The 24344-nt window shown below is 34.1% G+C and overlaps 1 protein-coding gene across 4 annotated transcripts in view; it reads left to right on the top strand.

Annotated features, from left to right (window-relative positions):
* The window catches only part of E(z) (histone-lysine N-methyltransferase E(z)), a 516600-nt gene that overhangs the window by 469475 nt on the left and 22781 nt on the right, over window positions 1-24344 (top strand). For all 4 annotated transcript variants that reach the window (XM_090413305.1, XM_090413314.1, XM_090413324.1 and 1 more), the window contains 2 exons: window positions 1911-1972; window positions 19942-20037. In XM_090413305.1, coding sequence (XP_090269431.1) covers window positions 1911-1972; window positions 19942-20037 — 158 coding nt within the window. The remainder of the gene's footprint in view (window positions 1-1910; window positions 1973-19941; window positions 20038-24344) is intronic.

Here is a 24344-nt window from a genome sequence, read left to right as displayed (position 1 = left end):
AGTGAGGTACAGGAGTGACCATACGGTGTGAAATGATGTCACATATGAATAAGTTAGTAAGGATAAGTTACTAACTTATCCTTTATCCAGTGTGAGGAAATAAAAATTTGCATGCAAAGTAACTCAAAAACTGAACCACTTGTAATGTGGATGCAGATGATTCCACATCAGATTGACTTATTATTCATTAATATAACTAAATGTTCATTTAGCTATTCAGTACCTTCATAGTGTAGCCTTCCACTAATGAGATCTCCTTAAAGGTCAAAACCATATGAGTAGTGAAGTCATCTACCTCCATATATCAGTATCATTATCAGCCATTGTTGATCCACTGCTGGATGAAGACCTTTCCAAGATTACTCCAAAACTGTCTGTCCATGGCTCTCCTTTTCGTGTCACTCCTGCAAATTTGATGATATCAATTCACTGGGATTTAGGTCGGCATTGTGGTCATTTTTCCTCTCGTGGAATCCAATCCAGTACTTCTTTTGTCGATCGTTGATCTTATCTTCGAGCAATATGCCCAACCCATTGCCACTTCAGATGTTTCACTCTTCCTATGATGTCAGAGACTTTGGTTTGGTTTCTTAACCACGTATTCCTTTTGTGATCGAGTCTTGTAATACCAAGCATACTTCTTTACTAAATTGTGTTGTTCTTAATTTCTGAATTTCCTTTGCATTTAGTGTTCATGTTTCGCAACCATATGTCAATATAGGAAGAATACATTAGTTAAAAACTTTTCTCTTCAGGCATAATGGTAGTTGGTTTGAATATTGAATGTAATTTTCCAAATGCTTTCCACCCAAGCATCATGCATCTTTTAATTTCATCCACAATATTTTGTTCCATTGATATCTGTTGTCCTAAGTATATGTAATGGTCTACTTGTTTAATTTCCTCTTTATTGATTTTTATTATTTCTGGTTGGACATAACTTGGGCCTTCTTTAGGCCAACTGTTTTGCTTGCAATTTGGAGTTCATGGATACGAGTCTGTAATTCATGTGCAGTTGAAGTAAAGATAACTATGTCATCTGCAAAGCATAATTGGCTCAAATATCTTCCATTTATTTTCAGACCTTTCCCTTCTCAATCAAGAAGTTTGAATACTTTTTATAGGCATACTGTGAATAATTTTGGAGAGATTGTGTCACCCTTTCTTATACCTCTCTGTATTTCCAGAGTAGAGATGTTTCCATTGAAATGAATTGCTGCTGTGGCATTAGTGTGTGCTGATTTGATGGTTCTTACGCATGGCTTCTCCTCCACTTGTTGGTTTCATAATGCTTTAAGTATTGCACAAGTTTTTAACAAATCAAAGGCTTTCTTATAATCGATAAAACCAAGACATAATGGTAACTGATATTCATTACACCGTTCAATAATCTGCTGTACATCTTGAGTATGGTCCATTGTACTAAAGCCACTTTGAAAGCCTGCCTGTTCTTTTGGTTGTGCTAGGTCTAGAGTTGTACAAAGCCTATGAGCTAAGACTTTTGTAAACACTTTGTAAACCATTGATAATAATCTGATGAGTCAGTAGTTTGTCAAGTCTTCTACCTCACCTTTTTTATGCATCAGAATTAGGGTAGCCTTCTTCCATGTTCTTGTATATCATTTTTCTTCAGGCATAAAGTAAATAGTTTTGCTAATATACCAGTGTATTAGTTGTGAAGTTTATTTCACATACAAACTTTTGTTTGTGCATGCTTGAGTTCAAGATAAAACAAGAATGTTTATTCCTAGATAAGAATTTTTATACAAGCTGAATTTAAAATAGTGGTGGATAATATACTATCAGTTTTATACATAACAATTTTTAAAATGTTACATTAGTTTGAAAAGGAGTACATGGGTTGATACCCTGAAATTCTTCCTAAAATGTTCTGAAATTTTCTTTTCCAGATCAGTTTGATGTAAGAAATATATCATGTAAAAATGTTAGTGTTCAACGAGGCTTAAGGAAGGTGAGTATTTCTCTCAGAAGAAATAATTTTTTTTATGATACTCCCACCCATTAAAGGTTATTTACAAACCTGTAGTATGTTTTTTTACCATTGTTGGCCTAATAATATAATCTCCCCTCTCCATTTTTATCAATTTTATATATTTTTAAATTTACTTTTATATAGTCTGGAAACCCTGCTCTAGAGACCAAACATGGAACCACTTCATGCCTGCAATAAGTGTGGAATGGTGGCCTTACACTGGATGATGAAATTCATTTCCCACCTAAAGATATTCGCAAGCATCCATGGTAGGATTCAAACCTATAGCCTCTTGGTTGGAGAGTGGATACACTAACCACTCAACCAACCAGGTCAAAAGAGGGGGGGGGGGGCTGATGGGTAAACATCAGAAAATATTATATCTTTAAATTAAAGAGAAGGTAGGTGACCAGTGATTGCCAAAGGGCTCTGTATGTCGGCTGCTGTTTAATTCGTAAATTAATGATACTGGGAATGATTTGAGCAAGCGTGGATAGGCTTATGTGTTCATCACACATGTTGAATTGAATTTAAACTGTATTAAATTAAATCGAACATAGATTGATAAGAAAATAACTATTTATTAACTTAAAAGCTAATATTTCACTGGTATTATATCCAGCATCTTCAGATCACACAAACAAAGTTTGTTACAAATGCAAGACAACCACAATTCAGTGTAACAGTGGGACTAGTATAAGTAATTGCAGCATGCAACATAATAAGACTGAATTCCTAATACGGTGCCATCTAAGTTTAAAAAAAAAAACATACTCAAAACCTTAACAAGTATGACTGTATAAATCTACCAAAGATTTGGGAGACTGTCATCCTAAGACCAAATTAATATTTATTTTAATATTATTTATTTTTATTTTATATTTTTTTCAAAACTTTCAAGGACTACTATATTTTTTTCAAAACTTTCAAGGACTACTATATTTTTTTCAAAACTTTGGACTACTGTTCTTTTTTTTTTTTTTTTTTTTTTTTTTTTTTTTTTTTCCAACTTAGATGCCGCCATATTAGGACTTTAGTCTTATGTTACACGCTGCAATTACTTATACTAGCCCCACTGTTACACTGAATTGTGGTTGTCTCGCATTTGTAACAAACTTTGTGTGCTCTGAAGATGCTGGATATAATACCAGCGAAATATTAGCTTTTAAATTAATAAATAGTTATTTTCTTATCAATCTGTGTTCTATTTAATACCGTTTAAATTCAGTTCAACAGATTTGAGCAAGAATATCCAGTTGTTTACCAGCAATTAAACTGGCATGGAGACAGCCAATAAAGGTGATATAGAGATCCTGCAAACTGATCTAAATAGACCCATAGTTTGGGCAAAGGAAAATGACTGCTATTTCATACTGTCAGAGTGTAGTGGTATGCATCATGTAGCTGAAAGAGCTACTGGCTGTGTATTATGCTGGACTGCTACAAGAAATTGATGAGACTAGGGATTTAATGGTAATGATTGATAGTGGAAATTCAGATTAAAATATTGCAAAAATGAAAAAATTATCTCAAAGGATCACTTGGATGTTAAGAAACACATTCATAAGCAGAGATAAGAAGTTTATACCTTTTTTACATCCGGACTATTGTGTACAGATTTGGTTACTTGAGTTTCTTGAGGATGCAAAAGCGGTGGAGAGGATTCATTCAGAGGCCAGTGACCAAAATGGTCACACCACAAAAATTCACTCATGGTTTGTGCAGTGTTCCCTATTAGGAGGATAAAGGTTTATGACTTACAAAGGTAAGCTAATAGATAATGAAGAGGAGATATGATAAAATCATCATCATTTCCTGATATGTACCCTGAAAACTGATTAAGTTTAATTATTAATAATCTTCTCTCAACAATTTTATTTCAAATTAGCCTCTTCTCTTTTCAGCACTGCAATATTCTCATATCTTAACATTTTGCTCTTCTAAGGCACACCATCTAGAACATAGCCTTCCTCTGGACCTTTTTCCTGCCATCTTGACATCAAGCACCTGTTATGATAACCTTTCCTCTTCCATTCTGTTTAAGTGACCAGTACCACCTTAGATTAGCCCTGTTCACACATTCTTGAATACAATGTCAAGTTGCTTCATAATGTCTTCTTTTTTCAATATGATTTTGCCATTGATGCCATCTGTTCATTCCACTGATCTTTCTCAGAACTCCCATATTTGTAGTCTGTAATCTTTGATCAATTGTTTTATTTCCAAACCAACTCTCAGATCCATATATTAAAACTGGTTTGAGTAGCTACTTTAGTGTTTTAGCTGATTTCTCTCTTATTCCATATAAATTTATTCGTCTGGCTCCCTACCATACCAGCTTTGCTTGTCCATTTCCAGATTATTTAATTTGCCATCTTCACTAATAACTGTTCCTAAAAAATTCTTTTTACTGCTAATTTTAATGCCAAAATTGTTACAGCATCATCATCAAATTCCTGACATATACCCTCAAGAGAGTGTACAGGATCTTATGATAGCACTACCTGAATAGTTATCATTAGTAACTTCCTATCAACAATTTTTCTCCAGATTAAACCTATTATCTGTCAACATTGCAATATTGTCAGATCTTATATTTCTATCTACTAAGGCACTTCTTACTGTATCAGTCCACCTACATCTTGGTCAATTTGTTACAGCTCTTATAATTTTTACAAGTTTTTTTTTTTTTTGCAACATCTTTTAACAACATAAATTTTTACATCTGTTACAATTTGTTACAGCTGTTATTCAATTTAGAGAATTGAATTTTGAGTTGAGGACCACATCATCTGCATAAAGCAAAGTGTTATATCCAATTTTGATATTAGGTATAATGCCACTTTCTTTCATAATGTGTGTGATCCGTATAGATGATGAATAAGATTGGAGATAATGTGCATCCTTGTTTCACACCTGATTTTATGTCAAACTAACTTTCTCTATTTCCTTTGGCTCTAACTACTAATTTACAACTTAAATATAGACTATGTATTGCCCTATATAATGTTCCATTTACTCCATACAACTGTAGTGGTGTTTTGAAAAACTTTTCCCTGGGAGCCTTGTATGCATTTTCCAGATCTACATAATTTAAGTACAGATCCTTGTCATATTCCCATGATTTCTCAACTGTTTGTCTTAAAGCGAAAATGTGATTCTAACAACCTCTATTTGGCCTGAATCTGACTTGTTCCTTTCCCAAGGAGAGGAACAAGTCGGATTCAGATTTCAAATTTCTTTATTCTCTTTTTTATAGATGAGAACTATGCAAGCTCTGCCCTAATCATCTGGAATTTGACCTTCCAGGCCCTATGAATTAGGTAGTGTAGCCACTGCAAAACTTTTATACCTCCATGTTTCAGCATTTCTGGTTGAATATCTTCTACTCCAGCTGCCTTTCCACATTTTAAGTTTTTGATGTAGTTTTCTACATCAAGTAATATGTAAAAGACGGAACATTTTGTCGAAAGACAAAATGTTCTGTCGCCACTTGTTTCATTTTAACAGTCCTCCAAAGTAATTACTCCAAATATCTAGGAGTAATTACTTTGATATCCTTATATTCAATTTTCATGACAACACTTTTATCATTGAATGATACGAGGGTTTGAAAAGTTTGGTAAAAAAAAATAAGTTAAACACATTTTTTTTGGAAAAAATCATCTTTATTTCTCAACATAGTCTCCATCGAGGTCTATACGTTTGGTCCAGCGAGTTTCCAATCTTTTCATCCCATCTAAAAAGTAGGATTTGTCAAATTGTGCAAAATAGTCATTGACAGCCTTGATGACATCCTCGATTGAAGAAAATTGTTTCCCACCGAACCAAATTTTTAAGTTTGGGAACAAGAAGAAGTCACATGGGACCAAGTGCAGAAGAATACAGTGGATGTGGAACCAATTAAAACCTCAATTCATGCAATTTTGCCATTGTGACAGCCGATGTGTGGGACGATGCATTGTCTTGATGAAAGAGCATTTTTTTGTGCACAAATCTTAGCCATTTTTTTCTTCTGTTCTTCTTTTAAACAGTCCAACGATGATTCATAATAGACTCCTGTTATTGTCTTACCCTTTTCCAAATAGTCTATCATGATAATTCCTTGGGAATCCCAAAAAAACAGTGGCCATCACCTTTCCAGCTGACAAAACGGTCTTCGCTTTTTTCGGTGCTCTTTCACTGGGTATGGTCCACTGTTTTGAACTGCTGCTTGGACTCAGGTGTGAAGTGGTGGATCCAAGTTTCGTCTGCAGTCATGAATTGATGCAAAAAATCCTGCGAATTGCTATTAAACATCGGCAAACACTGCACTGAAATTTTTTTTGCATGCGTTTTTGATTGACAGTCAACAATTGTGCACACAGCTTTTTCATGTGCAATTTTTCGTGCAGGATATTACACACCCATTCAATTGAGATGCCTACAATCTCAGCAATCTCATTCACTTTCACTCAGTGGTCTTTCATAACAATACCATGGATTTTGTCAATCATTTCCTTCATAGTGACCTCAGTCAGGCATCTAGAGTGTGCTTCATCTTCAATGGACTTACGACCATGTTTAAACTCATTTATCCAAAAATAAATAGTCTTTAATGCAGCCGCAGAGTCCTGATGAACTGCATCTAACTTGGCTTTGATCTGTGAGACCATCAACTTCTTCAAATAAAAGTGTTTTATCACTGCACGAAATTCGTTTTTCTCCATTTTTATGAAAAATGCAAACACGGTCATTTTAAATGTTTGCCAAATGAGTACGCGTTGCACATGGCTAAAATTTTGCCAGGGGATCATGAAAAAAGATAATATGTGCCGACACTGGTATGAATGAATTGTTTTGCCATCTATTGGAAATTTACCAAACTTTTCAAATAACCCTCATAGAAACATAAACTAATGAGGCTTTATAAAGCAGATATTAAAACAAAAAAAAAATTTTTTTTTTTCAATATATACTGGACGATAAAGAACAACAGATCATCATTAAAGTTGTATAAGAGTGGTTTGAAACTAGATATAGCAACTAGATTTTTTGCTTGGAGAGTGGTATGTGAGTGGAATATAGACTAAAGAGAGAGAGAGATGTGATATTCATCGTGTCATAAGTTATAAGTCATAATGTATAAGTTGCACACTCATTTTAGAAGAACTCATTTATATGGCCTCCCAAAATTTCATAAAGAAGGTTATCCAGTAAGACCCATCATGATATTCATTGTGTCAGGTAATGGTTAGTTTAAGCCTTCTATGATGAGTGATTGGATTCCATGGAGATGTTCATATAATAATAATCATAAATTAATCATAAAGAATTTAATATAAAAATTTGTGTAGCAAATCTTTTCATTTTTAAAATGAACGTGTACTGTAATTAATATGTTGGAATTGTTAAATGCCTCAACACGTAAACCATTAAGAAGGAATTTCTATTATAACCAGCATAATTCCAGTGTTTTGTGAAACAATTTTAATTTTTATACTTAAAATTTCAGAGTACTGAAATTCATGATGCTCCTAAAATGTTTACAATATTTCAAATGTCAAAAATTGTTAGCATTTTCTTTTATATTTTAACTTTTATGTTTGTAACTAAAAGCTAGTGATCAAACCTGTTGGAAAATGTAATGTAGATGGTTCAAGTCTCACAGAATTAAGGTTTCATTGTTTGCAAATGGTTGTTATGCTGATACTGACTATTGTAGTATTGCTGTGCTAAGTGAATTCCAGTGTTGGAGTTTCACTTATTTCAGCTTGTTTTAACAAACTGAAACTTTCATTTAACTCATGCAGTTGCTAATAAATTGGTTGAAGAAACAATCCAAAAATCTTTTTCTTGTATTATATTTATGATACAACTAAGGTATATCATATATGCAAATATATTTTGCCCTGTAGAATTTAGAATATTTACTTTAAATAAGTAAATATTTTGTGAATCTAATGGATAGCCAAAAAAGTGCTCGACAATTATTATCATCTTTTTTTAAGCATTTTAGCTTTTCTTCTTCTTACTATCAAAAGAGACCACCAGATAGTCTAGGGGCTCATTGAAAGAAGCCACATATCATTCATAACACAACAGCTTTTCCTTTATCTGCTTTCAAAATAGATGTATTGCTCTAGATATATTTAATATAATAATAGATAATTTTAGAGATTATAATGAAGATTACATGGAGATTAGAGATTACAAACTACGCTTTGAAGTTGCTGCTTCACTTTTTAAAAGCAATTACCTCCATTTAATTTATCCAGTACTGAAACCCATGTAAACAAAAGAACAATATATCTATTTCAAAAGCAAATAAAGGAAAAGCTTTAGTGGTAATGGATAAGGCTGACTATGAGAGGAAGATAGACTGCCTCTTACAGGATACCTCCACCTATCAAGAAATTAGTTATAACTCTACAAAAACAAATTAAACAATTAGATAAGCTGCTTTCTGAAGTTGTTAGTTAGGATCAAAATACTTTGGACAAGTTGCACACTCATTTTGGAAGAACTCCTCATTTATATGGCCTCCCAAAATTTCATAAAGAAGGTTATCCAGTAAGACCCATCGTGAATTGTATTGACTCTCCCACCTATAGAATTGCTAAATTTCTATCATGTTTATTAAAGCCCATATCCAGATCATTCATCAAGAATTCCACACATTTTCTTGAGAAAATCAAGGATATTCAAATACAAGAGTTGGATTTGTTAGTCAGCTTTGGCATCGTTCCTTTATCTGACCAACATTCCTTTATCTGACAGTGTTAATTTAGTATACGATGATTGCCCTCCTAATATTGTGAGGATTTTTTTAATTTGTTATAGAATCAGGATATTTCAGATGGAAAAACAACATCTATAAACAAGTTGAAGGTACTGCCACTGGTCTGGCATAACATAGTATTGACAGCGAACACAGTATCCAGTGGGATGAACCTTGTCTTCTCCATAGAAGCAGGTTTAAATATGAATGCCTTTTCAAAGAAAGTTGCAAAGCCCTTTTACATCGGCCAAATCTGAATCGGAATGATTGTCTCTCTCTCTCTCTCTCTCCCCCAAAAGTTTGGGAGATTCTTATCTTATGTTACCATCAAAAATAGTTTTTAATAATATTTTTAATAGTATTATTTATTAATATTAATTTCTAGGTATTTTGAGGTATAAAAGTCTTACAGTGGCTGCATTGCATAGTTTAGATCGCCTGGACAGAGGGACGAATTCCAGATGATTGTAGTAGAGCTCTCATAGTACCCATATATAAAAAGGGAAATAAAACTGAATATGAGAATTACGGAGGTATTTCTCTGTTGAGTGTTCCTGATAACATATATGCAAGTATACTTGAGAAACGGTTGAGAAGAATTGTGGAAGAGAAGCCTGGTGAAGAACAAGCTGGATTCAGGCCAAAAAGAGGCTGTCAGGATCAGATTTTCACTTTACGACCGATAGTTGAGAAATCATGGGAATATAACAAAGATCTGTATTTAAGTTTTAAGTTTTAAAAGAGGTAAACCATGAGTAGACATATCGATACACAATAAATAACAGAAAAAACTCACGTTGAAAGATTATTTATTAGTATAATTTTCGCCTGTGTGTCACAGGCATCCTCAGTACGTTAAGCTCAAAATTAAACACTGCCAATTCCAAAAAGTGCCACCTAAGTAGCTGGTGTAAGATAACTAAAAAGGTCAATAACTTTCCTAAAAAAAAAAAAAAAAATTAATATAATAAAAAGTTAGGAAAGATTAGCTGATTTGTAAAGTACTATCTCCCATAAAGGGGACAGACATAAGCCGTCGGATCTGTTTAAGTTAGAAGAATGAAGTAGAGTTTCACATGTTTCTTTGTAAAGGCGTTCCATGAGAAACTGACTTTTGTGAAGAACTCTTGTCTTTCTCTAATGAACTCTGTGTCTAGTGAAGATGGCATGTTCAGAAAGTCCAGACTTTTCAGGTTTAAAGTATTCAATATAAGATTGGTGCTCTTCTAGCCGAATAGAGGCAGATCTTCCCGTTTGTCCGAAATAAGAATAACTAAATTGAATAACTGTTGTAATAGATATGGTATGAAAGTCAGCATTAAAAAGACAAAGACAATGAAAATAGACAGAAAAATTTTTGTCCAAAAGTTTTAAAACCACTGAATATTTTTGTTGCCTTTCGACCGTTTAGAAAAATCTCCACCTTTCTCACTTCTCCTAAGGATAAGCTTCCACATCTTAATCATCCAGGTGTCTACCAGATTCCGTGCTCTTGTGGATTATCTTATTTCGGACAAACGGGAAGATCTGCCTCTATTCGGCTAGAAGAACACCAATCTTATATTGAATACTTTAAACCTGAAAAGTCTGGACTTTCTGAACATGCCATCTTCACTAGACACAGAGTTCATTGGAGAAAGACAAGAGTTCTTCACAAAAGTCAGTTTCTCATGGAACGCCTTTACAAAGAAACGTGAAACTCTACTTCATTCTCCTAACTTAAACAGATCCGACGGCTTACGTCTGTCCCCTTTATGGGAGATAGTACTTTACAAATCAGCTAATCTTTCCTAACTTTTTATTATATTAATTTATTTTATTTTATTTTTTATTTTTATTTTTATTTTATTTTATTTTTTAGGAAAGTTATTGAACTTTTTAGTTATCTTACACCAGCTACTTAGGTGGCGCTTTTTGAAATTGTCAGTTAGTGTTTAATTTTGAGCTTAACGTACTGAGGATGCCTGTGACACACAGGCGAAAATTATACTAATAAATAATCTTTCTACGTGAGTTTTTTCCGTTATTTACTTTGTACCGGTATTTAAGTTTTGCAGATCTAGAAAAGGCATGACAAGGTGCCAAGAGAGAAGTTATTCGAAATGCTACAGTTATACGGTGTTAATTGGGCATTATATCAAGCAATGTGTTGTAAGTCAGCAGTTAGAATTGAAGGAACTACAGGAAGGTGGTTTAATGTTAAATCTGGTGTCAGACAAGGATGTACATTAATCCCTCTGTTATTCATTATCTATATGGATCACATTATGAAGAAAAGCGGTATTAAACCTGATATCAAAATTCGAGATATTCATCACAGCTCTTTGCTGTGATGAATATCTTGTGATGATGTTATACTTCTAAATAAATCCACTACAAGTCTGCAAGATTCCCTGACTAAATTGAATAACTGTTGTAATAGATATGGTATGAAAGTCAGCATTAAAAAGACAAAGACAATGAAAATAGACAGAAACATCGAACATATCAACTGCATTGTGAATGGAGAACCCAAAGAACAAGTAAAACATTTCAGCTATTTATGCACGATTTTTAGTGAAGATTGTAAATTAAATATGGAAATAGACAACAGAATCAACAAAGCTGGTATGGTAGGAAGTCAATTGAATAAATTTATATGGAATAAGAGAGAAATTAGCCAAAACACTAAATTATCTGTATACAAGACAGTATTCAAGCCAATTATAACTTATGGATCTGAGAGCTGGTCAGAAGTAAAGCACTTGACCAAACAGTAGAGACTGCAGATATGAGAGTCCTGAGAAAGATTAGAGGCATGAACAGATGGCATCAATGGCAATATCATATTACAAATGAGGATATTAGGAAGGACTCGACATTGTCAGCATCCAGGAACATTAGCATAGCTAATCTCAGGTGATATGGTCACTTAAACAGAATGGGAGAGAAAAGATTAGCAAAACAAGTGTTCTCTGCCAGGTTGGCAGGAAAAAGACCCAGAAGAAGACCAAGATATAGGTGGATTGATCCAGTAAAAAGTGCTTTAGAAGATAGAAATATAAGATCTGATAATGTTGGAGTTTTGACAGGTAACAGACGATTTGGAGGAAAATTGTAGATAGGAAGTTAGTAATGATGTAGTTTTTCATGTAGTACTTTCATATCCTGTACACCCCTTGAGGGTATATATCAGGAATTTGATGATTAATTTCTAGCACATGGCAACAATTTTTAATTGGTAAACCACCGACTGCTGTATGTACCTTGTATTTCTGTCCATTTGATATGCTTGTTTTCTACACACTGATGATGCACTGTTATTTTCAGTACAAAATATCTGCACTTTCATTTCATTAAAGTTAATTACTGTGGTTATCATGTAATTTATTGTTTATAGATGAGGTCATATCAAAGCCTAGTAAAGAGTCAAAATGACTTCCTTATCCTTACATGTCAATGCTCATTTCAGCATTGCAATTATCCTCTGAATTGTATTTGCTATCTTTGCTAAAGTTCCCCTAAATTTCAACTTCCCCTCTGTTAAAACTTTAAGATCCCCAACCTGGTCAGTTTCTTTTAGCATAATCCCAGCAATCTAATATGCTATTGAATATTTCTACACACTAAAGTGCATGAATTTACATTTATTAACACTGTTCTGAGCCATTTTCACATGCCTATAATACCAGTGTATTCGAATCATTCTGCAAGTAGTGCATGTCATGTACATTCCTGATTATCCTGACTCTCTTGCATCATCAGCAAATAACTGTATCTCACCAGTTAAATCTTTCCCATTTCAATAATGTAAAGATTGAATAAAAAAATGTCTACAAGATCTTACTATTTTATTTTTCTTATTAAGGTTTATTTTATTTATTTATTTTTTTTTGTCTAAATTCTAATTTTAATAAAACATTTGTTTATTCTTAAGGTGAAAAGAATACAAGCTATAGGTCAATGTCTAGTCTAGAAAGCAAATCCAGTGCCTAATCCACCACCTCATGGATGTCACCATGAAATTGGCACCTTGGGCTTGGTGTCTAGGCTATGGGGAATAGTCGCAATAAGAGTGGTCTAACAGTTTCCATTTGTGTAGTAGGTAGCCACATCTGTCCTGGTTAGTTTGATCCCCCATTGAATCTTAGTATTCATTTCAGAATACTAAGATCCTATTAGACACTTTTCTTCTATTTCAATCAGTCTAGAGCCAGAGCTTCCCAGTTGTTTACATTGATGTTACATTTCTTCAAATTCAAATTTCTGTAAAATGTGTTTTATTCATATTTCTTGGACATGTCACTTTTATGGTGCATTGCAGTTTCAAAATACTGAAATCCTGTAAACACTTCTTTTCAACCAGTTTGAGTCAGACCTTCCCAGTTGCTTATAGTTGTCATAATTCTTCATCTTAAAGTGTTTTTTTGGCTGTCCATGAGTTCTGAGAGAGAAAAAAAAAATTGTTTTGAAAGATGGATATACGATATCAGTGTGATATGTGCCATTTCCACAAAATAGGATTGGATGATAATCATTGCCTCACTACTAGTGAGCTAGCCTTCAAAATGCTGATTTTAGTCAGGCATTTCAACAATATCTTTCCATCATATCTTAAGGATCTTCAAAAGCAGTGCTGGTATTTTTCAAGTTTCTCAGGTGTCTACTATTTGTTATCCATATTATGCACCTTATATCAAACTTATAACAACAGCTCAATAAACTAAGATTTTATTGCAGCATGGACATCTCAGTTATCAAAGAACATCATTATTAGTTTCCTGAAATGTACCTTCAAGGGGTATATCAATATATCAATATATCAATCTTCTAGTGCACTTCTGACTGAATCCATCCGCCTAGATCTTTGCCTCCCTCTGACCTTTTTTTCTGCCATCTTGAAATGAAATACTTGATTTGCTACCTTTCCCATTCTGTTTAAGTGACCACACCATTACATTACTTCTGCTCACACATTCTTGAATGCTAACAATGCCTTTGCTTCCTGATATCTTCATTTTTTAATGTAATTCTATCATTGATGACATTTGTTCTCCCATAATATTTCTTAGAACTCTAATATCTGTAGTCTCTAGTCCTTGATCAAGTGCTTTATTTCTAGCCCAACTCTGACAATAACTCTCAGATCCATAACTTAAAATCATTTTGAACACTGTCTTATATACTAATTGTTTTGGATAATTTTTCTCTTATTCCATATACATTTATTCAAATAACTTCCCATCATAACAGCTTTGCTTATTTTGTTGTCTATTTCCATTAATTTGCCATTTTTGCCTAAAACTGCACCTAAACAGCTGAAATATTTTTACTAGTTCTACAAGTTTCCATTAAGAATGTAGTTGAAATTTTTGTATTCCTGTTTATTTTATAGTTTTGGTCCTTTTATTGCTGATTTTCATGCCAAACTTTGTTACAGCTATTATTCAGTTAAAGAATCCTGGAGTTTTGCACTGCTAGATATGTTTAGGAGTACATCTGCATAAAACAGAGCTAAGTTTCATATCTCAGATTCTAATATCAGATTCAATTCCAGTTTCATTCATAATCTGATCCATGTAGATGATTGTGCTTCCTTATCTCGCACCTGGATTTTACTCTTCAAACCATCTTGCTGCATTTCCTTCATTTCTAACTGCTGACTTAAAACTTAATTATAGACTATGTATTGCACCATATAGTACGAGAGTTGTTTGAAAAGTTTGGTAAATTTCCAATAGACAGTGATACAATTCGTTCATTCATACCAGTGTCGGCACATATCATCTTTTTCATGACAGCCCCTGGCAAAATTTTAGCCACGTGCAATGCGTAGTTCTTGTTTGGCAAACATTTAAAATGCCCATGTTCACATTTTTCATTTTCACACAGGATTTTATGCATCAATTTGTGACTGTAGATGAAACGTGGATCCACCACTACACACCTGATTCCAAGCAGCAGTCAAAACAGTGGACAATGCCCAGTGAAAGAGCACTGAAAAGAAGCGAAGATGGTTTTGTCAGCTGGGAAGGTGATGGCCATTTTTTTTTTTTTTTTTTTCTTGAATTCCCAAGGAATTAACATGATAGACTATTTGGAAAAGGGTAAATCAATAACAGGAGTCTATTATGCATCATTATTGGACCATTTAAAAGAAGAACTGAAGAAAAAATGGCAAAGATTGGTGCACAAAAAAAAGTGCTCTTTTGTCAAGACAATGCACTGTCCTGCACATCGGTGTTGCAATGGCAAAATTGCATGAATTGAGGTTTTATTTGATTCCACATCCACCGTGTTCTCCGGACTTGGCCCCATGTGACTTCTTGTTCCCAAACTTAAAAATTTGGTTCGGTGAGAAAGAATTTTCTTCAATCGACAATGTCATCAAGGCTGTCAATGACTGTATTGCACAATTTGACAAATCCGAATTTTTAGATAGGATGAAATAATTGGAAACCTGCTGGACCAAATGTGTAGACTTGATGGAGACTATGTTGAGAAATAAAGGTGATTTTTTTCCAAAAAATGTGTTCAACTTATTTTTTTTTGCCAAACTTTTCAAACAGCCCTCGTATTTCATTTACCCCATATAATTGTAGCATTTTGAAAGATGTTTCCCTGGCCATCTTGTCCTATGCTTTTTCTACATATACAAAACTTAAGTAGAGATCCCCTACTCTGATCATTTGGAATTTGATCTTCTGACCAGGCATTCTAATTTATCAAAAATTTGTTTTCCCAAATGTCCACAAATGACATTGAATTTCTCACCAGTGTCAGCATTTCCTGAGAGATGACACCACAATAGGGAAAATCATTGACAGTTTTAAGGATTCAGCCACCTGAATGGCAGCTACTTGCATTGAATGGGTTGAAGTATGTTGGCAAGGTACTTGTATCTTTGCAATGATTGCACTTAAGCCATTCCTTTCATAGGCTTTGAAAATATTAACAACTGTCTAATTTTAGTTTCAGAATGAGAGAAACAACATTGTCACCATCATATTGAACTTCCACAAGTAATTTTTAGTTGCTTTTGTTTTTGGATCTATATAAATGTTATATATAAAAATCGAATGCATTTGAAAACAAGAATCCAAACTAGGAGTCTTCACTGACAAGCTCTGTGAAGAAAACATTGATTAATTGAACTCAAGAGAGGCACATGTAGTAATATTTTGTGCAGAGATAAAAAGATCGCAATTTCAATGTGAATGCAAGAAGTTAAAGAGGTAGTCCTGGAAAAGAATGTTCCAGGACTGCCTCTGTTGTAAGTTTCTAGTAAAATTATCAGCTAGAGAATACAGTCATGGGAGAACTTTGGTAAGAATATAGAAGATTGTTCTATATTCTTACCAAAATGTCAGTGTTCTGGAGACTGTTGAAAGAAAAGAAAAAAAAACTTTGAAATGGAGGAAACAATACTGTAAAAGCAATTAGAGATGGTCAAGGTGACATAAAAATTGAAGATAAAAATTATTATTGCAATACAGGGTATCTCCATGGAGTCAAAAGACTCATCACAGGAGTCCCACACCAACCAACCATTATTCACCATATGGAATGCCATAATTCCATTTTCTCCACCTTATGTCAAGTTTTCCATGTGATATATTGTCAAATGACTTTACGACATTAAGATTATCACTCTATTGTGGAATGAGTAAATTACTAAGACATGACCTACGTTTTACAAAACTGTGCTGCCTCTGTTGTAGGCAGCACGGCTTTGTATCATATTCCTATCCATCCACTCCTGAATTTTACTTTTAGCCAACTTTTCCAATACTTTGAACACCACTACTGAGATATTAATTGGTCTGTAATGTGTTACTTCTGTCTTGGAACCACCTTTATGTAATGGAAATATGTTATCCTCTTTACACTCTCTCGGAACTTGTCAGAGGTGAGACTAAGATTATACAACTTCATCAAAAGCACTGTTGGTTCTTTTTGCACATTCTCATGCTATATGGGCTGACATGCCATTCACTCTCACTGCTGTATTCATGTTAATTTTTTTCAATATGCTGAACATTTCCAGTTTATCTACCTCAATTTTCATATTAGTCTCTGTCATCATCAGTAACTGTAAAGTCTCCACCTGAATGTATCATCCAGGTGGATGATACATTCAGGCGCACTTTGTATTGCTCATGAGCATATGCTGATCACTTTTTTTATATATTTCCTTCACAATGTTTTTTTTTTCCTTTAATTCCTTTATATCATCACTTATCCATTTAACCTCCACTTGTTTTATCCTCTTGACCTTGGATATGCAATCCGATACCTCCCTGTCTTTCAAACAATCCCTGACCACTTCCTATGTTCTGCTGACATTCTTTCCTTGTATCTTCCTACGTCATAGCACTGTTCCAAGCAAGTGCTTAAGTTTGTCATATCCACCAACTTTGTAGTTTCACATAAATCCCTTCTCCACTGAGAATTCCACATGTCGAGCAACCTCTCAGAACAAGACTTCATGGTCACTTTCCCCAATCAGAGGTAAAGTTAAGTTACTGCTGTATATGGATAGATCTTCTAATGCTGTTATTAGATCCAACATTCTCATTACTCTATACCTGGAGTAGATGATATTTGACTAGAAATGTTCAAGTAAGGAAGTCTACACTAGCTTGCTGCATAATTCCAAAGGTCTGTCAGAAGGCTATATTCCAGGTGATTGGAGGAGAGCTCACTGTTCCCATTTTAAAAAAAGGAAATAAAACTGAATGTGAGAATTACAGAGAAATTTCCCTGGTGTTCTGGTAATATTTATGCAAGCATACATGAGAAAAGGCAAAGAAAAATTGTGGAAAGAAAACTTGGAGAAGAACAAACCAGATTCCGGTCAAATAGAAGTTGTCAACATCAGATTTTCACTTTACAACAAATAGTCGAGAAAGCATGTGAAAAAACAAATCTATACTTAAGTTTTGTAGAGCTGGAAAAAGCATATGACAAGGTACCACGAGTTGTTCAGAACACTACAGTTGGATGTGGTAAATGAAACATTATGCAGCCTAGTATCCTTATCGATATGTAAGTTGTAAATCAGTAGTTAGATTTGAAGGAAGCATACAGGAAGGTGGTTTTTTTGTAAAATTAGGTGTAAGACAAGAGTACACACACTATCTCAACTCCTATTCATCATCTAGATCAGGGATTGGCAAACTATAACTTGCAGGGTCAGCTCTGGCTCACAGCTTATTATACAATCTCTGAGTTAAGGATAGCTTTAAACGAATGTTGTAACATTCATGGAATTGTTGTTTCAGTGTTCATAATGATAAGACATAGCTATGCCCATTCACTTTCATATGTTGCACTTTCTTTGCCACACTACCACTGATGCCACTCGCACTCAGCGCAAACTTTATAGTGTTTTGAATGTCATCGATTTCTTAGTCATACATATCATGAATTTATGTCAGTGGATGTTGGTACATATTTGCAACAATATTCACTTTGTTAAATGACATTTTCAAAGGTGGGATATTTAAAATCTGGGAATCAGCCTTATCTGATGTGCCTTTGCTATTGATTTTGATGTGAAAATCAAATTTGAACCCTAATTAGATATAGTTGTCTCATAAAGAATTCCATACTTCTTCCTAATTTCCCCAAAATCTGTTTGTACACAGTTATATTCTGTATTTTGGTAATAAAAAAAATTGTGTAAGTTTTGTTTTTTGTCTTATATATAAATACATGATACCATCCATTTTACTTCTTGACCTGTGAAGCCTACAATATTTACTCTCTGGCCCTTTTCAGTAAAAGTTTGCCGACTTCTAATCAGGTTGGATCACATTATGAAGGAAAATGGCATTAAACCTGATATCAGTATCGAAAATATCAAATTTGCTCTTTGCTTTTTTTGTTGATAATGTTCTCCTAAACAAATCCAGTGCAAGTCTGAGTAAATTTATACGGAATAAGAGAGAAATTAGTCAAGGCACTAAATAGCAATATACAAGATAGTGTTTAAATCAATTTTAACTTATGGATTTGAGAGTTGGATTAGAAATAAAACACTTAAAGACTGGAGGCCATAGATATGAGATTTTTAAAAAAAGATCAGGAGAGTGAACAGATGACATCAGTGGCATCATTAGTGTAAATATCATTTGAGATGAGTTCTGCTAACACCTTCGGAAATAGTCACTTAAACAGAATGAGAGCAGGGAAGTTAGCCAAACAAGCATTCTTTGATAGGATGGCAGGAAAATCTAGGTGGACTGATACAGTAAGAAGTTCCTTAGAAGACCGGAATATAAATCTGATAGTATTGAAGTCCTGGTAGATACTAGGTTAATTTAGAGAAATTTTCAATTGGAAATTAGTAATTAAACCTTTTCATATAGTGCTATCATAATATCCTGTAAACCCCCTGAGGATGCATATCAGTAATTTGATGATCATGGATCTATGAGTTGGGTTAGAAATAAAGCAGTCGATCAGTGACTAGAGACTATAGATATGAGAGTTTTAAGAAAAACTGTGGGAGTGAACAGATGCCATGGATGGTAGAATCATATTAAAAATGAAAATATTAGGATGGATGGAACCTTGAGTTTTTAGCATTCAGGAATGTGTGAGCAGAGCTAATCTCAAGTACTATGGTCACTTAAACTGAATGGAAGAGGAAAATTTGCACAAATAGGTGTTTATGCAGGAAAAAAGACCCAGAGGAAGACTATTAATATAAGATATATAAGATCTTATAATATTGGAGTGTTGATAAGTGATAGACTGATTTGGAAGAAACTGTTCAGTACTGTCATAGTATCCTATATATGTCTTGAGGGTGCATATCAGAAAATTCATGATGAATGTTTTGGATCAGTTGACTGTTCAGGTTAATTCCCCCCCAATATATAACGTGTGTTGGCTCCTGAAGGAAGTTTTCAACAATAAAATGAAGAATTGTTGTAATGAAGCCATGACCTTTGCTGTCTTTATTGCACAATTCTTCATTAAAGCAAAAACAGACCCAAAAACCTTGTTACGCACATTATATTCATGATCTGAACTTTTGCTGATCGCACTTGAAACAGAAGAATTAATTCAAGGCAGTTAAGAGTGTAAAAGAACCATCCACTTATTCATGTAATTGTTTAGAAGAAAAATGTTTGATCTTGTTATGCATTTTATTTATTTGTTTGTTTGTTTGTTTATTTTTGTATTTATCTTTTTTTAGCACCTTCTCCTTGCTCCATCTGATGTGGCTGGCTGGGGAATCTTTTTGAAAGATACAGCACAGAAGAATGAATTTATATCAGAATACTGTGGAGAGGTAGGTTGAAGATTTAAGCAAAGTTATTTTATTTTTGTTTTAAATCACAGTAAAGGGGGAAAGGGGAAGTAATTTTCAGCTGAATTTAGTAAGATTATTAGTGCTATCATTTAGAGTAGAAATGCAGTAAAAAAACTTTTACTGCATTGAAGAATATTATTTTATGACATCACAAGAAAAATTAGTGCAATACAGTTAAAACTAATTTAAGGGTTGGCCACATGATTTTCGGCATCATCCTTTCTTGTCATTAAAAAAAAAAAAAAGCACTGGCACTAAAGAGCTACAAGCAGTAGTGCAGTAGAAATCAGCAATGTCTTATTTTATAAAAACATCTTAAACAGACATTGACATTTCTTTACTGGCTGATACAATATTAATGTCAAAATAATTTCTTGATTTATAATAATCACAGTTTTGGTTTTGTTATTGAAAAATTATAAATTATCTGAAAAAATTATCATGGAAAGAAAGAACGATTGATTTTGGTGGTGGGTAGATATTTCCGATTACCATTTATTTTAAAAACTGCCCACAAGACAATTGCAAACATAAATCACTTGAGGAGTATGTACTTATAGGTTTTTAGTGTAAAATAGTAGTAAAAATATAGCTACTTCTTAAATGCCAGATATCTAAACTAGCAGTAAATGCACACTACTTAGAGAGAAGTAGTGTGCATTTACTGAATCATTACATGGCATTATCATGCCATGTAATGATTCACGTGTTTATAGCCTGCATAAATTGGAGGAATATGATCCTTACCAACTGTGTCTGGGTGAAATGGCTGCTAGAAGAGAACTGACAGAATTTGAAAGATGAGTTGTGATAGGATGATATGTTGTAGGCCTATCTGTTTGGCAATTTGTTGACAAATTGGACCATCTCAGGTCTGCAATCATTGATAACATACTGAGATAGAAGCACTGGGAGTCAACTGCAAGTGTGCTACCTGCAATGGACGACCTAGCACATTCACTGAACATGACTTAGAATGCTATGAAGGATAATATGTGAAAACTGCCATTCGTCGGCCAACATGTTGAATGAGGAGTTCCAGGCATCAACTGGAACATGAATCTGCACAAAAACACTCAGAACCTAAGCTCACAACATTGGTTTCCATGGTAGGACTGCAATATGCAAACTCCACATTACACAAACCAACATGCAGCGTCGTCTTCAGTGGTGCAAAGAGTATTTACAGTGGGACGTAGAAGCTTGGAAAGCTTCTACGTCCCACTGTTCACACCCATTGTTGTGTGATTCGCCACTGTTACATTGTTATATAGTGGCGAATCACACTACCCCCTCAACTGAGCAGATGGACAGGTGGGTGCCCAGGTGAACGTCTCTTACCAGAGTGCGTAATCCCAACTGTGAAAGGAGGTGGTGGTGTGATGACATGATCCTATTTTTCCTGCTTTGGCCTTGGATCTCTGTTTATGGCACCATGAACATTGAACTCTGATAGATATCTAAACATTCTAGATAATGCAATGCTATCTACTTTGTGGCATTTCTACAAAACTGACCATTGTCTCTTTCAGCAAGACAATGCACCATGTCATAAGGCTGCTGCTGTGACTTCGTGGTTTGTGGACATGAAGTCACTACACCTGACTGGCCTCTACAGAGTCCTGATTCTAACCCTATTGAACATCTGTGGAATGAACTGGAGCATCAGGTGGGGTCAAGGAACATCTGCCCTACAATAGTCCAGGACCTCATTACATGCCTACAAGAAAATGGGCCAAAATTCCCATCGATCGCTATCATATGCCTGTAGAAAGTATGCTCTGTAGGATTGCTGCAGTTATCGCACCAAAAGGAGGTCCTACATCTTATTAAGGTGGGCCTCATGTCTCTTTGTTCCTCACACTATGGTATCTGTAGACTTCTTTCCAAGTAGTGTATTTCTTTTCAAATGTGCAGTGATTTCTTCTTTGTGCTGCAAGAAAATACTGAATAATAATAATAAGAAAAATATGTGGTATTTTCGTTTTCTTGAGTAATTTTTTCAGAACCAAATGTTATTTACAATGTTCTTTCTTTTGAAAAAAGAAAGTGCACAAGATTATTTTCTTACCATTTTTGCCAAATGAATATCAAAAATAATTATAAAAATGGCATTCATTGACATTGCCTTAGTTGCATGTTATCCAGAGAGCTTAGATAATACATAATTTGCTTTATAACTGTTCCATAACATAAAAGTTCAATTTGTAATGCCTAAATCTTGAAAATGGGAGAGAGGAGAGGAAAATTTTGCTGCAAGTACTATAAATAACATTATACATTATTGTAAATATCAGTTTTTCTATAAATCAAAACCATTAGCATTCTGTGAAGTGATTTATAACTAGATTTAAAAATTAACAATAAGTAAGACATAGTTTGTGCAGTTAGCCTAGTGGCTATGTGCTTCGCAACCATATGCCTGGGGAAGGAGTGTCCTATGCTCGATTCCCGTCGATGACGTGAAGAGCTTAAAGATCTTCCTCAGCCATAACCAAGTTAACTGGTCTTGGGCGTGGACAGCAGGGTTTTTCCGACCAGTTTATCTGGGGTTTTTCATCCCACAAGCAGGCAAATCGACCCTGTAAACATACAGGCTACAGTCATTGGATATAGTACGGCAAGGAAGGCAATGGGAAACCACCTTGCTCATAATCATTTCCCTAGTATGGTAGCATATAGCTACCCCCACCAGCCGTATGGCTGAGGGAATAGAGTAGTAGTAGTAGAAAGCAAGACATAATTTAGAAGCAGCAAACGTTTTAATAAATGCCTTTGTGATTGTTCTATGAAGTAATTATTTCTCCAAAGCAGTTATATTCAGTACAAATTTTTGAGAACAAAAATTGACGTCATCTAACTGCATTTTCAGGCAAGATAAAAAAAAAAACTCGCATTTCTTTTACTAGGCAGATGCAAAATTTATGTGCAATAGTTGATAGGAATCATTTTTCATCTATGTTGATGGCTTTATTTCCTTAACATAAAAAAAATAATATATTTCAGAATGGAAGATTGTTTTATTTTTTTTTCATACCATTAACAACAAACTATGATTATATGATAAAAGGACTGGAAATATAATATATTTCCAGTCCTTTTATCATATAATTCTGAAAAAAATAAATATATATATATATATATATATATATATATTTTATTTATTTATTTATTTTATTTTTTATTTTTTTTTTCAGAATGAAGTTTTTGCTATTTTGTCCTGCCATTAACAATAAACTATAATTAAATTATAAAAAAAAGTTTGAATGAGAAATATAAAAAAAAAAAAATAATGAAAATATATTGTGTATGTTGTATCTCTATTTCAAATTACCACTACACTGCATATTCATAGTGTAAAGAACTATGCTTCTTAGTAGTGCTGGCTCTGAGATGCAACCATAAACCCAAATTAATCCATCTAAAAGTTCTCTTGAGTGAAAGATTGTCACACCTCTCATTGGTGATAATTAGTAGCTAGCACATTCCTATCCATGCTGCTTCAGATTTGTTTACGCCTTACATCCATATTTTGGCAGACATAAAAATACAGCAAAGCCAGTAGGGAGGTTAAATCATCCTGCAAGCTCTCTACTTTCACTTGGTTAACTATTATCCACTTTTGCATCATCAGCAAACAACTGAGTGTTTCCTTTCAAATAACTCCCTGTGTTACTTATGTACAAATTAAACAGTATTGTGCATGCACAAGACCTTATGGCACATTGCTAGTGACCTGCTCTCTCCTGGATTCTGCTCCTCTATATACTATTCTTGGTATCTTTCCATCAAATATGTTCGCAATGGTATTATTTTAAGTATATTACAACATAGAATATATATTCATTAGAATAATTTAATTAATACCTTTGATATATCAGCAAAATCAAATTGCCATAATCAGTGAACAAAGTGCAAGAGAGAGATGTTCACACAGGCAGACGTTACATTGGATAAGTGAGACAGAAGTAGAGGGAACCAAAGTTGAGCCATAGTGGATTAGAATGGGTGTTTTATACTGAAGATGAGCACTTTGCAAATTTGAGGCAGATTATAGGAACAGTTTCTCATATTTATATTTGCTGTAGTAGAGTAAAGTAACTTTCTTTTTTTTCCTCCAGTATATCCTGTGGCAGGTGTCCAAAGCATGATTATCAAGTACTGAGTGGCTGATGTGGTGGAACCAGATGTAGTCATGGTACCTGGTGATTCTAATGTTGGCAATCCTGCCTGTTTGGCCATTGTAGGGCAACTTACAACTGCAAGGCATATGTAGTACCAGGTAT

Source organism: Typopeltis vanoorti, chromosome 2 (assembly GCF_054136105.1).
Source record: "Typopeltis vanoorti isolate ZY-2024b chromosome 2, IOZ_Tvanoo_1.0, whole genome shotgun sequence".
Taxonomy (NCBI): domain Eukaryota; kingdom Metazoa; phylum Arthropoda; class Arachnida; order Uropygi; family Thelyphonidae; genus Typopeltis; species Typopeltis vanoorti.
This window is presented reverse-complemented; position numbering and strand designations above follow the sequence as displayed.